The 14085-nt window shown below is 36.5% G+C and overlaps 2 protein-coding genes, 1 long non-coding RNA gene and 1 pseudogene across 4 annotated transcripts; 2 read left to right on the forward strand and 2 right to left on the reverse strand.

Annotated features, from left to right (window-relative positions):
- The window catches only part of LOC135595766 (protein SUPPRESSOR OF GENE SILENCING 3 homolog), a 6028-nt pseudogene extending 1735 nt beyond the window's left edge, over positions 1-4293 (forward strand).
- Positions 4294-5194: 901 nt separating this feature from the next.
- LOC135595768 (uncharacterized) lies at positions 5195-6798 on the reverse strand. Its single transcript, XM_065087121.1, has 4 exons — positions 5959-6798; positions 5593-5669; positions 5437-5460; positions 5195-5357 (listed from the first exon to the last, which is right to left on the reverse strand). Exons 1-2 carry the CDS (start codon positions 6562-6564, stop codon positions 5610-5612), a joined length of 666 nt encoding a protein of 221 aa, XP_064943193.1. The 5' UTR covers positions 6565-6798; the 3' UTR covers positions 5195-5357; positions 5437-5460; positions 5593-5609.
- LOC135595769 (uncharacterized) lies at positions 6024-8187 on the forward strand. The gene is made up of 2 exons (XR_010480637.1): positions 6024-6155; positions 7891-8187. It is a non-coding gene; the product is annotated as an uncharacterized LOC135595769 (long non-coding RNA).
- On the reverse strand, positions 7767-12057 carry LOC135595767 (putative methyltransferase At1g22800, mitochondrial). Of its 2 annotated transcripts, none has more exons than XM_065087119.1 (12): positions 11817-12057; positions 11653-11733; positions 11269-11347; positions 10750-10891; positions 10537-10606; positions 10386-10450; positions 10219-10297; positions 9186-9273; positions 8751-8815; positions 8569-8658; positions 8220-8354; positions 7767-8108 (listed from the first exon to the last, which is right to left on the reverse strand). In XM_065087119.1, the coding sequence occupies exons 1-11, from the start codon at positions 11970-11972 to the stop codon at positions 8238-8240; spliced, it is 1032 nt and encodes a 343-aa protein (XP_064943191.1). In that variant the 5' UTR covers positions 11973-12057; the 3' UTR covers positions 7767-8108; positions 8220-8237. The 2 variants fall into 2 exon arrangements, with proteins under 2 accessions (XP_064943191.1, XP_064943192.1); XM_065087120.1 differs by having other exon boundaries at positions 11653-11751; positions 11817-11956.
- Positions 12058-14085: the final 2028 nt, after the last annotated feature.

Here is a 14085-nt window from a genome sequence, read left to right on the forward strand (position 1 = left end):
GATCTCAGAAAGAGACATTGATGCAGGATAGACTGTGATAACGAGAATATTTACCTCAATGCAAATGACACTATTATTTTTAATGGAAGTCGCTCATGTGTGCCTCTAAGTTATTTTAAAGAAATTGCTGCTTAGGCATTATGTTGTGCATAGTCAAAATTTGTTGATTCTATCATGGAGAAAAGTGAAACTGGTAATCTGTTGTGATTGCCTCATGAATTTGAGGTTGAGAACTTGTTTTGTCCTGACATAATTCGTGCACTAAGAATTGCTTGATCGTATTTCTTTTCTGAAACAATCACATATAAATCCATGAATTTATAGGAGAACAAAATAACATGCGTGCCTCTTCCTTAAAAGCATTCCATCATTCATTGCAGTAAATGTATAATCTTCATTGTTTTGATTTTCTTATTGTATAACCGAGCTTATTTTCAGAAGTATTGGTTTCATATTGTAATCCATGTCAAACATTTCTTTCTTTAAGTTCTATGTTGTAATTTTGTAGCAAATTGTGCATTTCCAAATGTCTCTTGCATTCTCATCTGTTGTGCAATGTGCTTTTCCTCCATTCAATGGACATAGTTCTGTCTATTTGGATTTTTGAAATGATTTTTTCTAGCAAAATAAATTTCCTATGTACTTGCATTTCTATTATTCAGTGGACATTACTTACACATCCTAGAGTCCTACCTGCTTTCTTTTTTGGTTTATGCATATTTGAAGTGATAGCTCTTTTTTGCTTTATTGCATAGTTCTCATTTTCTTTGGAAAAAAACTATTTGATCTTCATCTTTTATGCTTAAGTTTCTAATTTTCATTTCCCTTATTTTGTCAACTAATCAAAAAAATTTCTCTAGATACTGCCCATCCAACTTCTTTTTGGTCGTAAGTCACCTTTCATCATTTTTAACTTTTGGGGATCTTATGTCTTTCATTATTCACATTAATACTACATATTTGAAAAATATTTTTGATATTTTCTTTCACAGATTTTTTTGTGCTACTCAAGAGATATTTTCTTTCACAACTGACTGTAGGTTGACCCTTCATAAAGCATACTATTTATTCAATTGTTCATCCACTAATGTCCAATTATTATTATTTTTTATATGCTCATCAAATACAAGAAGAAAAATAGATATAAAAATAAGAAAAGAGTATAATTACATCAAGTCAAATCATTCACTTATTTGTTGTTACTTTGGAGATGATTAATTTTTAAATTTATCTTGAAAAATAAAATTTTCTTTTTAATAAATATATCTGATTGATAAACTTTTACTTTTGTAGAATGATAAAAATTTCTTTTAGAGACAATGTTCAATCAAGATTTTTAATCTTCGATTATATTGTTTTGATTTCTTTCATTTTTTTGTTTCATTGGCTTTCTTTTTCTTCTTCTTGACTAATTTAGGAAACCAAGGTAGTAGCACAGGAGATGTTGCCACATGACAACCGACAACAACCTAAACTAATAAAATTTATTCATGAGCAATTAAAACAAAATGACAATATTGGTTGAATGTTTATTATAGTACTTGTACTTGTTCATATTATCGCACTTGTACTTGTTGGTTGAATTGCCAAATATTTTTTTTTTCCTGTCTCATCTGAAAATTAAAGATGGGAGAACCCATGCTATTCATTTCAGCTTGTAAGAAGTTACTTGTTCTATTTTCATGTTATGATTATTTACGAGAGTGCTCCTGGGACCCGGATGTCCAAGGTATGAGTCATGTAAGCAAACTCTTCGCTAGCAGGGGTAGGACTACACACATCAACTCTGGCAAAAACCTGCATTGGCGAGAGTCTTGTTTGTCAGGCTATGTTTACCTCTAATAGGCTGTACAAAATCAGATCTTAGACTCACCAATTGTCAAACATGTAATGCAATACACTTGTTTCTTTCTTTTTTGTTTTCTAAATTTTTTGTCGCTTTAAAATTACAGTGGATTGGCATGGGTAGAAAAGAGTTTGTTGAATATTTCAGCTCGTATGCAGCAGTAAAAGCCTGCCATTCATATGGTCCTCGTGGGCATCGTGGCATGAGTGTTTTGATCTTTGAACCTACTGCAGTAGGCTATTTGGAGGCTGAGCAGCTACATAATCATTTTGCAGAACAAGGAAAAGATAGAGACGCATGGGAACATCGTAGGATTCTATTCTCTGCAGGTGGCAAACGCCAATTATATGGCTACTTGGCAAACAAAGAAGATGTGGATGTGTTCAACCACCATTCTCATGGTTTGTCTATTTCGTTATATCTTAATTGATCTTTTCTTGACATGAGGTCTGAGCTATTCTTCAGTACGTATGCATTCTTTGTGTAGAAGATACATGCAACTATGCTATCATTTGTGTCTCACAAATTTCTTGTGCTAGTAGTGTGTTTAGACCTTAGAGACCAAGTCAACAAGTAGAAGCTGACAGCTTTGGAAGAACTAAAAAAAGAGGATCCAGTGTCTATTCGAAAAAACCCTTCCTTTCTTCCTGTTTTATATTGTTTTTCTGCTTGTGCTAATGTGTAAAGGTTGCTTCCTAGCCTCGGAACATGATAATAATTATTCAGCTTACTAAGCAAAGTTAGATCGACCTAAAGCAAAGGTTGCTTCCTCTTTTTTTGGATACTTAGGAGGAATAAAGGGCTTACTGCCATGGTGCTACCATAGGCACTTATGCAGCCATGCCAGAAATATGCTTATAGATCACAACTTTTTCATTGTTTGTTAATTTACAACTTTCCATTGCTTGTTAATATTTCCTTATTATTCTTCATGGGTTATTTGTCTTTGGGTTTCCAATTAATGTTTATCCAGTGAAGATAATAAATTTTTTTCCTGCAAACCTGATTCAATTGGAAATCTTAGGTAAACATCGTCTGAAATTTGAGATGAGATCATATGAGGAAATGGTTGTCATTCCAATGAAGCAAATGAATGAAGATAACCAGCAACTAATCTGGTTGAAAAACAAGGTTGTTAAACAAGAACAACAGTCCAAAGTCCTTAAAGAAACCATTGGGGTTGTAACTCAAAGGTGGCGTGAGACTGTGGAAGAAAATATCATTGTAAGGCGTAGATCCAAGATGCAACATGAAGAAAACAAGGAAGAGGTATTCAGACCTTTACCACTTCAATATTTATTGGATTGCTGAATCTGTGTTTCTTTGTTTGACTTTGTTGGTCTTCTTAAATACCGTGCTATTACTTTGTTGGTCTTCTTAAATTCTTTGCTATTACTACAACATGAGTTTCACATTCTTTTTCATAGCCTTTCGAAGTGTCCTTGGAATTTTTCAAGCTTCGTTGTGAAGCTTTAAATTGTTATAGCTTGCTGTGAACTTTTGTTATTTTAGGAAGTCTGCTTCATTTTCTAAAATAATTTCAAATTTAATTAAGAGCTTTCTTCTTATGTTGGTGTGGCACCTGTTCTGTTGTTATTTTATGCTGTTAGATGGATTATCAAGAGAAATTTTTCAACGAGCAAATAGAAAAAATACGCAATAATACTGAAGAGAAAGAGAGCACTTTCGAGAAGTTGTTGCAGGCAGAGCAATGAAGATCGGAAGACTAGGTAATGCAAACTTTTAACACCATTGAATGATCCAAGATTCTAAAGATAATTCAGTAATACATTATTACAAAACCATTCTGTTTGGCAGATAGATTTCTTCACTACAATTTTTCTTTTCTTGCTGATGATAATATTGCCGATGGTCCTTTCTTTAAACATAATTATTTATCTGCTACAGCAGACTTTCTTCTCTTATGTTATCCATAAACTGCTCTGAGATATGAACCCTGATTGTCATAATAAATACTAATTCAATAACAATTATGCTTTAGAAGCTTTATTATTAGAAGTCACCGATGCAAATGATAGGTGCAGTCCATTTCTGGTGAGGATTTTTCTTTTCGAGCAAGGAGATGTCTTTCTCTTTTGCAGGAAAGAAGAGACGGGAGTGAAGGGAGTTGAGGAGTTTGAGGCAGAGAGAGAGAAGCTAATACGCTCACATGAACAGAACAAGGTTTTACTAAGGCGGGAGTACCTGTCCAAGGAAGTCGAGCTGGAAAAAGAGTTCGAGGCAGCCCTCACCGAATTGATGGAGAAGTATACTCCAACAGCCTTTCCTGCTTCCAACTGCAACTCTTAGCAGATGAATGTGAAGAATGGACATATGATACGAGGTTTGCCTTCTGCGAAGTAACTTTATCACTGTATCTTTTGTGCTTCTAATAATAATGTTCTTGGTGACTGCTTTGCAATGTGAACTGTCTACCCTTTTATTAATGCTCATCCCTTTCTTTTCCTTTAATACCAGTTGGGTTTTCACTGGTTGACCCATCTATGCCCACGTTGAGCTAACCTCCGGTTAAATTTGAAAATATTATATTGTGTCGTAGGATTAAGTACGTATTATTCCTTCTTTATAGTTAGATACTTTTATTTTTAAAAATTATATTGATATTCCTATAATTAGGAAAGTAAAATATTTAATTTTATTTTTTCTTATGTTATTAACTCTAACGACGGAAAATACCATATGGTTTGTCACATCCAGAAATGATGTTAAAAATAGATAATTTTGTTATCTCATTTCTCCCTTCCCTTTGACTTGTTATCATCTTGAACAATCTAACCAATAATGACGTCAGCGGTGATGATCGATAAGTAGGATAGCAAAATAAGGAAATTAACACTGTGAGGAGGATCTTCACTAATGCTATCATTGGATAGATCATTCGGAAAAAATAATAAAGTCGAAAGAGAGGACAAGTCGTTTTGATCCGCGTCTTCCTTGGACGATAGTCCTCTTACGAGAACCTTATAAAATTATGTGGAGGGATTTTCAACGAACCAAGTAAAAATTATTTAATAGAAAATAAAAGTTAAAAAGAAAAAAAATAAGAGAAGGAATTTTAATTCATGTGTTCCTATTAATTCAAGTTGATTAGGATTCTATTTATAGATTTAAAAGAGTGACTCAAGAGATGGAATATTGTCCCAAGTGACATACTCTTTTCATTAAGATTGTTATGATGTATACCTAATTTAATTAAATAAAATTTTACATTTTAAAAAAATAATTCCAACAATGGACTATTGCCTACATTTTCCAATCATAACAATATTTATTGACATTAGACTTCCAGTAAAAACTCAACAAATCCTTATATTAACTCAGAGGACAAAGATAATAAAGCATCAATCATTACTTATTCAATAAAATGTCCAAGTCAAATTCTTAGCAGCTAAATAAGAGTTCTTCTTGCTGATCAAGAAACTAAAAGATAGCTAATCTCCACACAGCACATTGTCCAACCTAGCAATCACCAAGCCCAAAGAGTGTTTACCTGAGTTGGGTTAATGAAGTTTATCTATAAGTCAGCATCAAACTGGGGAAAGCACATGAAGGTCAAACACCTTAATTACCTTCCATTCTCCTTTTTCTGAGGCCTGTATCCATCAAAAAAGATATGAACAATGCAATTACCACCAGATTAGCCGAAATAAGTAATCAATTAGTTCAAGGAAGTAAGTTTTTTCCAATGTAAGAATCAGCTACCAGTGTTTGCTAAGGACACATACCAAAAAGTGGCAGATGTCTACTCCATATGTTTTCCAATCAAATATGCTCCTTTGAGAATTATGAACTGGTTCACCCTCTGCAAAGCTTGGCATGTATCAGAAGAAACTAGGAATATGCTTTTTAACTTATCATTAGAAACTATTAGCATACTTTTTGACTGACTTTTCAAGGAAGCAAAGCATTCACAATGATCAATTCATTTGGAGATAAGAAAGACATGAATAGTGCTTGAAGAAAGTAATTCTATATAGAAGATTACACTATATTTCCACTCATGTTCTCCGTCTTTATGTGCTTATGTGCTTGAAGAAGGTATCATGTTCTCTTTTGGTACACGGAATGATGGAGAGTCGAGATGAGCTCACCTTGTCATCCACGGCTAGCGCAAGCGAAACCCTTTGCCTCATCCGGTAGAAGCAACTTCTCAGCACGACGACCACCACGTTGGCGGCGGCCATCGAGATCGCCCACACCGACTTCGCCTTGGCAACCCAAAGCTTCAAGAGCCGGAAAGAGTACTCCCACGAGGCTACTACCCCACCCGTCGTCTCCTCTTCGCTCGGTACGCGCTCGTCCTCTACCCTTTTCTTTTCCTCATGATTGCCATCGATCCCCTCAGAGTTCGAGTCTTCAGGGAACGATGCAGTCGATCCCTGGGACTCATCTGCACCCTCGAACTTGTTCCCCGCATTGCTCGGCTCGATCATCTTTGTCTCGTCCTCGGAGACGAAGATCGCCGTTTCCTCCTCCCTCTGTTCGACCGCATCCGAGTCGGTGTCTATCCAGCTAGGGTTGTCGGAGTCGATTCCGCCCTCTTCGCTCTTCTCCTCCTCCTCCTCCAAGTTTTCACCGAAGTAGTGCGACATTACGTCATCCACGGTTCCAAGATCAACTATGGACTCGTGGTCACTCGTGAAGGAGGAGTCGGAGTACAGCAATTCCCAAACGTCGCACTCATTGGCGTTCTCCATATCGATGTGGGGGAAGAACTGATCGGAGAACAGCGGAGGAGCGCTCCTACTGCTCCACGGGCTTCAAGATTTGCGCTTTGGAGGTGGCGTTGGGAGGAGGAATTTGGAGTTAAAAAGGAAGACGACGAAGTTATCGCTTCGTAACAACCCGTTATCGAGTTAAACTCAGCTGCGTAAAGAATCTAATTCGATAGATACGATAATAATCCATTCAAATCTAAACTAATGACATATAATAATAATAATAATTAAATTATTTTAGTTATTTAAAATAGATAAGAATTCTCTATAAATCGAAATATTATCCGATAAAACCTTAAAATATTTTTTAAAGATATAAGTAGAATAATTATTATTTAGGTATTCTTTTCGTAAAAAAAGACTTTACATTTTATGTTTTTTGTCGGATAGCAATTTCTGATTTTTAGAGAATTCTTATCTATTTTAAATAACTAAAATACTTTTTGAATAGTAATAATAATTATTATTATATTATATGTTATTAGTTTAGATTTGAAGGTGACCATGTGGTATCATTTACATTTTCCATTTTTTACTTTTTATTTGTACCTACGCCAAAAATATATATTACATCATAAATTGACATTTTTATTTATGGTATAAAATAATATCATCCCTATGCCATTAATAGGAAAATAAATAAATTAAATTTCTATAAAACATACACTAAAAATGGGGTCTATGATATTTAAAGAGGATGCATATGAATTTAGAGTACAAACTGTAGTATTGACCAAACCAAAATGTAATATTATGGTTTGGGGGTTTTTGCTTTTCGCGAATCCAAATCAAACCCATGTAACTAACGGATACAAAATAGTTAGAATTTAGGATTTGATTTTGTTGTGGTTGTATAAATCAAACCCGAATTGTACCACGTCCAAGTAGTTTCCTTTGTGTATCAAATGATAGCTATATGGTGGTGATTCCTCAAAAGACTTTTGTTATAGGAATAATATTTGTTTTCAATAGGAGATCATAAAGTCCACCTAAGTCAAGCATTAAGACTTATTGAAACATCATCTTAGACTAAATACATTAGACCCAATCAAGTTCCTTAGAACTCCTAGAAGATTAAGATAACTAGTTTATTAAGATTATTGAAATGTTTAAACTCGAATTAGTAATAATACATCCATCATCAACCTTTAAATCAATCTAAATCTCAATGCACGTTGGAATGCTAAATTAAGGTGTTGTAGATATTGTATAAACTTGCAAAGTAATTATCTAATAAAATATGAGAGAAACTGTTCTTTTAAGTCTAAAAATACCTGACCAACAATGTTTGATTTATTGACATAGGTTTGAGAAGAGTGCCTGTTTGACTTCCACCATCTTCTCTGATTTCCGCATAATATCAACCTCACCAGGATGATGTTGAGATGCATGGTCGATGATGAACGAAGGTAATTTGTAGCAAACTCTATTTTCAATGCGCTCGGCATAATTTATGATTCTAAAAGAACATTTCTTCTTTTGGTCGATGAGAGAAAATGGGAAGCTCCCTTTCTATTTTGCTCCTGTGAGAAACAGCACATAGGTCATGTTATTAAAAGAAAATTCAAGAAAATTTAGGAAAAAAAGAACAATTTAAGAACAAGAGAATCATTTGTTTCTGAGCATTCACTTACGTTTAAAGAATGTGATGATTAGCAACTGCCATGACCAAAATGTTTCTGGATGTCCCCGAAAGATGCAGTCGCAGAACCCCTCCTCTTGGCCTTTTGCTGTGAAGGGTGCTCCTTCCATCCGGTCATGTAAATAACCTGTAACAACAAACTACACTGTGGGCAAAGGCATGATGACAAATACAAGATAATAACAACACCACCTAATAAAGCTTTCGAGCATATCACAAGAAGTCTAGAACACAAAATGCATGATGATTACTCAAAAGTTTTCATATGAGCAAGGAAATGCAAATCCCTATCTGCATCAGTTTGCAGACTGCATTTCTTGTTTAAAGGTAGCATGGTATACCTGAAAGGTTGCTGGAACAGTTCCATCCTCTCCGCCAAACATCGATTGATACACTGCAGCAGTTGCTAAAGCTGTGTCTTTCTTCAGGATCTGGAAAATGGAAAGAAACGAAAAAGATTGTCCATTGGTCGTTGGATCTGAGCTCCTCAGGTTGCAATCAGTATTCGTTGCGTAAAACTTACATTGCTCCTCTGGAAAAGGGCATTTGTTTCACCCATAGACCGCAGATGTTCAATAAGCTCCAAAGCTAGACACGATCATAAATGGAAGTTAAAGAAAGAAAAAGAAAACAGTAATAGTTTTCAACTTGAAAAGAAAGCTTGGCTTGATGATTCATATAATTTTCAGCTATGTCATTCAAGTTCGTAGGAAAGCTACTCAGGGTCTAGTAAATACTGCCAGCTGCAGGCTACAATAACTATTTTATCCAACAAGGCCAATGATGCCGTTTTAGTACATTCCCGCGAGTTCTCTATCGGTTATGTAATGCAATTTAAAGTAGAAAAACAAGAGAATATAATGCCCGTGTAACATCTTATTTCATACACATTAAAAGTTTCTACAGTATCCTACAAACTCATGAAATATAACCCTGTATTCAGTTAAAGAAAACCAACCGCTATCATACTTGACTGTGTATTCATCAACATCAACACCTGGGAGAGAGAAGCCTGCCCTCGTCAGAAGATTTCCTGCATCACGGACCTGAACAGGAAAACCAAAAGGATTCTAGTAAGTTTATTCTTTTACATCTAGGAACACAGCTCACTTTCTTCTCCTCAGTTGTATTGAACTTGAATGTTCACATACTCAAAAAGAAAAGAAAATTTTCATGCACATTAATTGTTTTCACAAGAAGCAATCTCCGAGAAACAAAAGAGAGTATCGTGGCCTCCTTTATCAAATGGGCATGCAAATGTTATTCTACATGATAAGCCTGAGTTAAGATGGGCCTTTTAGACTCAGATACAACATATGCTTTCACCCTTCTTGGGGTATCAAACTACTCAAATAATTCCAACAAGCAATACAATCTTGTAACCTTAAGCCCAGCAGTATATTTCATCTCTAAACCTTTTTTAACCCAACATAGGAGGATGATTCGGTCAGACAAAACTGCATGCATTTATTAATATGAGCAACGAACCATATCAAGATCCCACTATATGTTAAGCTTGAGGAAACAACGATCGATACAACTGCAATAATTTACAAGCATAACGTGTAACGAAAAAGTTATTAGAAAAAAAATTACAGCATAAATTTAGTACATATGCACATAGTTGTCAAATAAGAGCCAGACTGATCACCAAGAAAAAGTTCCTAAGAAAAGGTATGAAACACACACAATCATAAATAAACCATCAATAGTATGATGAATGTTCTCATTTCCTCTGTTTTTTCTTGTATTTAGCACATTCATAACTAGAAGCATTCATGGTAACCCATTGTGTTTCCTATTTGTGTTGCAGCATTACACTAACATAATTAACCAGGTCAAGAAGCAGAACTGCATCAAAATTAAGATTCTTCACTTCAAAAACATACATATAAGATCTCCTAGGAGTCTCCAAATTATGATATTTGAACGGCTTTTGGAAGTTCTAGGGTTGTAAAGAATGAAACTTAAATTGAAAAGAAAATAAAAACCTGTGCCAAAGGCGATAGTCGAGGGCTGATGCCTCCCTCGCGTTCCATTTGTGCTATAGTGCATGCTATTCTCAGCTCTCTGGTCATGAAGACATCCAAAACACAAAAATCTTACAAAAACCAAGAGTTAAAACAATATAATTTATAAATCAATCGAATTTAACAACTTCAGTGTTTCTCCACCAAGAATAGCCGCAAGAAACAGACCATCAGGTCTCAAAGCCAATCTGGCCTGTCAAAAAGAGAGATAGCATGTCAGCATTTTCTGACTATATAAAGAAGAATCCTCGGGACCATAATAGCAAACTTAGAGCATACCTGTATCATGGCTCCGGGGAGATCATTTGTCCAATGAAGTCCCAGACAACTTATAACCAAATCCAGGGAACTGTAGAAAGAAAACACTCACAACTAATACAAGTCATGAAGATCAAAGCACATAAGCTCATGTAATCAAGAATAAATTCCACTACCAAATGCACTTGTAAGTTCAATAACAGACTGCTCCACTCAAGTACCAGAACAGCATACTTCTCTTTTATGGGCAGGAACTCTTCGTCTCCAACTACATAGAAAGTCTCAAGGTTGTTCCTCGCAAATTTTTCATCCGTATCTTTTAACACTTTAATCATGTCAAATGACATGTCCATCATGATCAGCTTCTCCATGCCACCTGATAACAGAGATAAAGTCACTCCCTACATTTGGCAAATGAAAACTACCATTTCATCATCTTCCATTACTGAAAAGTTCCAGAAGAATTTTTCGGAAGATCTCACTGACTTGACAATGAGAAAGATTAGCTGAACATTTGAGAAGGAAATATCTTCCAACCCAGAATAAGGATAAAATCAAAATCGTGATCTAAATAATTATAGTCAGCTAATAAAATCTTCATCTCCACCTATGAAAGCAGAATATGAATGAAACAAATGAACCAAGTATCATATACACTAGTATACTTCTGAGACCAAATAGTTCTGCAGTCAACAAGCCAAGTATCATATCGATAAAACAGCATTAGCTAGGAAAAAACTAACAAGTACTCACCACGTCCATGTAAGAGGCGTCTAATTGCCTCTAAGGAACCCCCAAGGCACAGTGCTGTAGGAAATGTCTTTCTGCAATCCTGCAAGATATTAAAGTTTCAACTTTGTGGTTGATGGTTAGGTTAATTTGATTTTCTTTTGACCAAGTTTCCAAGCATAAACAAAGTTAAAACTGGGGTTTGTTAGAAGATTCCTCAACATCAAAACTTGTTACACCTAACTGATGCTTCGATCATTTTTTAGGCTTTCCCAAGAGTCGCCCAGTGGGTTCAAGAATCATCTTTTTTTGTTGATTCCATTGGAAATTACCGAATTAATGTAAGATATCATCGAATCGAATGCATCATCAAATTTAGAAAAATGGAGAAGGAAACTGCAAGGTTACTTGGAGGCGATCGAGAAGGTTTTCAGCTACAGAGTCAACGAACTCATCCTTCCCTCTCATCAACCACGCCGCTCGATCTCTCTACCCAAATTAGCTCATCTATTACGATTAGCGCGAATTCAGATAGAACTTCGAAAGGAAAGACAGGGTACAAAGGACTCGACCTGCTTCCGCTTGAGATCTCGATCGAAGATCTTAACCCGCGAGCTCTGTAACCCGTCGCCCTCGGTGCAGAGATGAGCGGAAGAAGGCGGAGAGAGGAGGGGGAAAGAGTAGGGCTTGCCCCTTCTCACCAACGCTCTTCCAAGAGTCCTCGCCATCTCTCTCTCTCTCTCTCTCTCGCCTCCACCGGCGGCTGCACTCGACGCAGAGATGAGAGGGCACACAGGATTTGGTACGAGCCCGATATTTGCAGAAACGCCCCTCTCATTTCGATTTTACTTTATTAACCCCCCGCGTCCGTTAAGTTCCAATGCAGCGACCGTAACGGGCGTTAGTACTCCGTACTTGCAGAAACACCCCCCTCTCATTTTGATTTTTCCTTATTGACCCTCCGCGTCCGTTATAATATGATACAAAGACTGTAACGGGCGTTATTAGTTTCCAAATCACTGTTACGGACTTATATGTGTCAGCAGAGGCTCTAAACGAGGCGATTTAAGCACCCTCGAATAGCTTCAGGGGTGATGTGGTCTCCAACAGTCACGACGCGTGGGAGCCTGCGAGAGGTGGCATCACCCCTGAAGAAATCAGCCGCCAATGAAATGGCAGCCGTGAGAGGCTACCGATGACTGATCTGTGACATCATGCTGATAGGTCAGCGAAGTCAACTCCCTCTCGCCGTCTCTTGCTGCCTCTGAATGAGAACGATGAATGACCGAGGCCTGAGATAGAGGAATGGAGGAGATGATGATCTAGATGAAGGCGATACCGAAGAAACTAACAAGGTATATGAAGAAGACTTAAATTATATTATCTTTTATATATAAAAAATATATATGCATAAATAAAACAAAAAGAGAGCGTGGAAAAAAGAAACTTAGGTTTTCTTACAAATTTACCCATAAATAAATATTTTAATACTATATAAAATACATAATTATTTCTGGTATCAAAGAAAAAAAAGAAATTACAAGTCAACCAACCTCCTCTTGACCTACCAATTTTGACTTTGTCAATCCAACTCAGCCTCAATAGTCTCCTACTTTTCAATCTATATAGCCACCAAACCCTCTCTTTTCATTATTACTTCGCCTTATTTCTTACAGGACACACAACAATTGGTGCATAGAGGTAAGAAGAGAGATGACCGGAGACGGGAGTCACAGATCGACGCGACAGCTCCTCCTCCTCCTCCTCTCGATCGCTCTGCACCTCATCCCAGGTTCGCTCCTCTCCAATTCCTGGATTTCTTTTCGTTTATTAGTGATTTAAGAGGGGAAAGGTGCGTTTTTTATGCATCTTTCTTGATTGCGTCATCGATACCTCTCGATTTCGTCCGGCGGTTTTCTTGTTGATTTGGGTCGGGTTTGATACTTGATCTCTGGATGTTCTTTTTCATACACTGGGAGAGAAATATCTGATCTTTTGGGGTTTGAATCATCGCGGAATCCCAAGTTTGCCGTCGCTCACCCTATTAGTTGTAGGTCTTTGTACTTGGATTCCTTTGAGGGTTCAAGAATTTGTTACTGATGAGTCGTTCTTGGTTGACAACCCTAATTGGAGTAGTTCTTGAGCAGAGGAGTTCCGATACGCTTTGCTTTGTTAACGTGATAGCCTACTCTAGATCTCATTGCATCTGTGTGGTGGATTCATTCTTAGAGATCTGATGCGAGGATGTAAAAGTTGTTTTTATCTTGTTTGGAATTTACTTGTAATCACATTGTGTACTTATATTTTTAGCATTTACTTGGTATGACAAACTCTTATCTTTGTAATTGTTGAACCGACTAATTCGCAAGCGCATTTCTCTGGTAAATAAATTTTAGCCTGCATTATCATCATGGTCTTTGGTAAACATTTGGTTATACTTATTTTTGTGCTCAATTGTGCTTCTAGTCTATTTGGTATAATTCTACTTGTCAATCTCAGTGTCTTTCATCCTGAGGAACATTTTCTTCTTATTAGGTTTGTCTGAAAACCCATCACCTTCTAAAGATTCAACGAAAGCTGATAGCCATTCCAGTTCCAGAAGCAACACGGGGCTCAAGGTGCTCCTCATATGCCTAGGAGCAATTACTCTTGTTCTATTGTCCTATTTCTTGTTCAAGAAGTGGCAGAAGAAAAAGAGAGAAGAGCAACATGCCCGCTTGTTGAAGCTCTTTGAAGAAGATGATGATCTTGAAGTCGAGCTTGGACTTCGGGATTGAGAAATTTTCGCAATGGACTGAATCTGTCCGAGGTAATACTACATATTGAATGAATTAATTAAGA

Source organism: Musa acuminata, chromosome BXJ1-10 (genome assembly GCF_036884655.1).
Source record: "Musa acuminata AAA Group cultivar baxijiao chromosome BXJ1-10, Cavendish_Baxijiao_AAA, whole genome shotgun sequence".
NCBI classification, from domain to species: domain Eukaryota; kingdom Viridiplantae; phylum Streptophyta; class Magnoliopsida; order Zingiberales; family Musaceae; genus Musa; species Musa acuminata.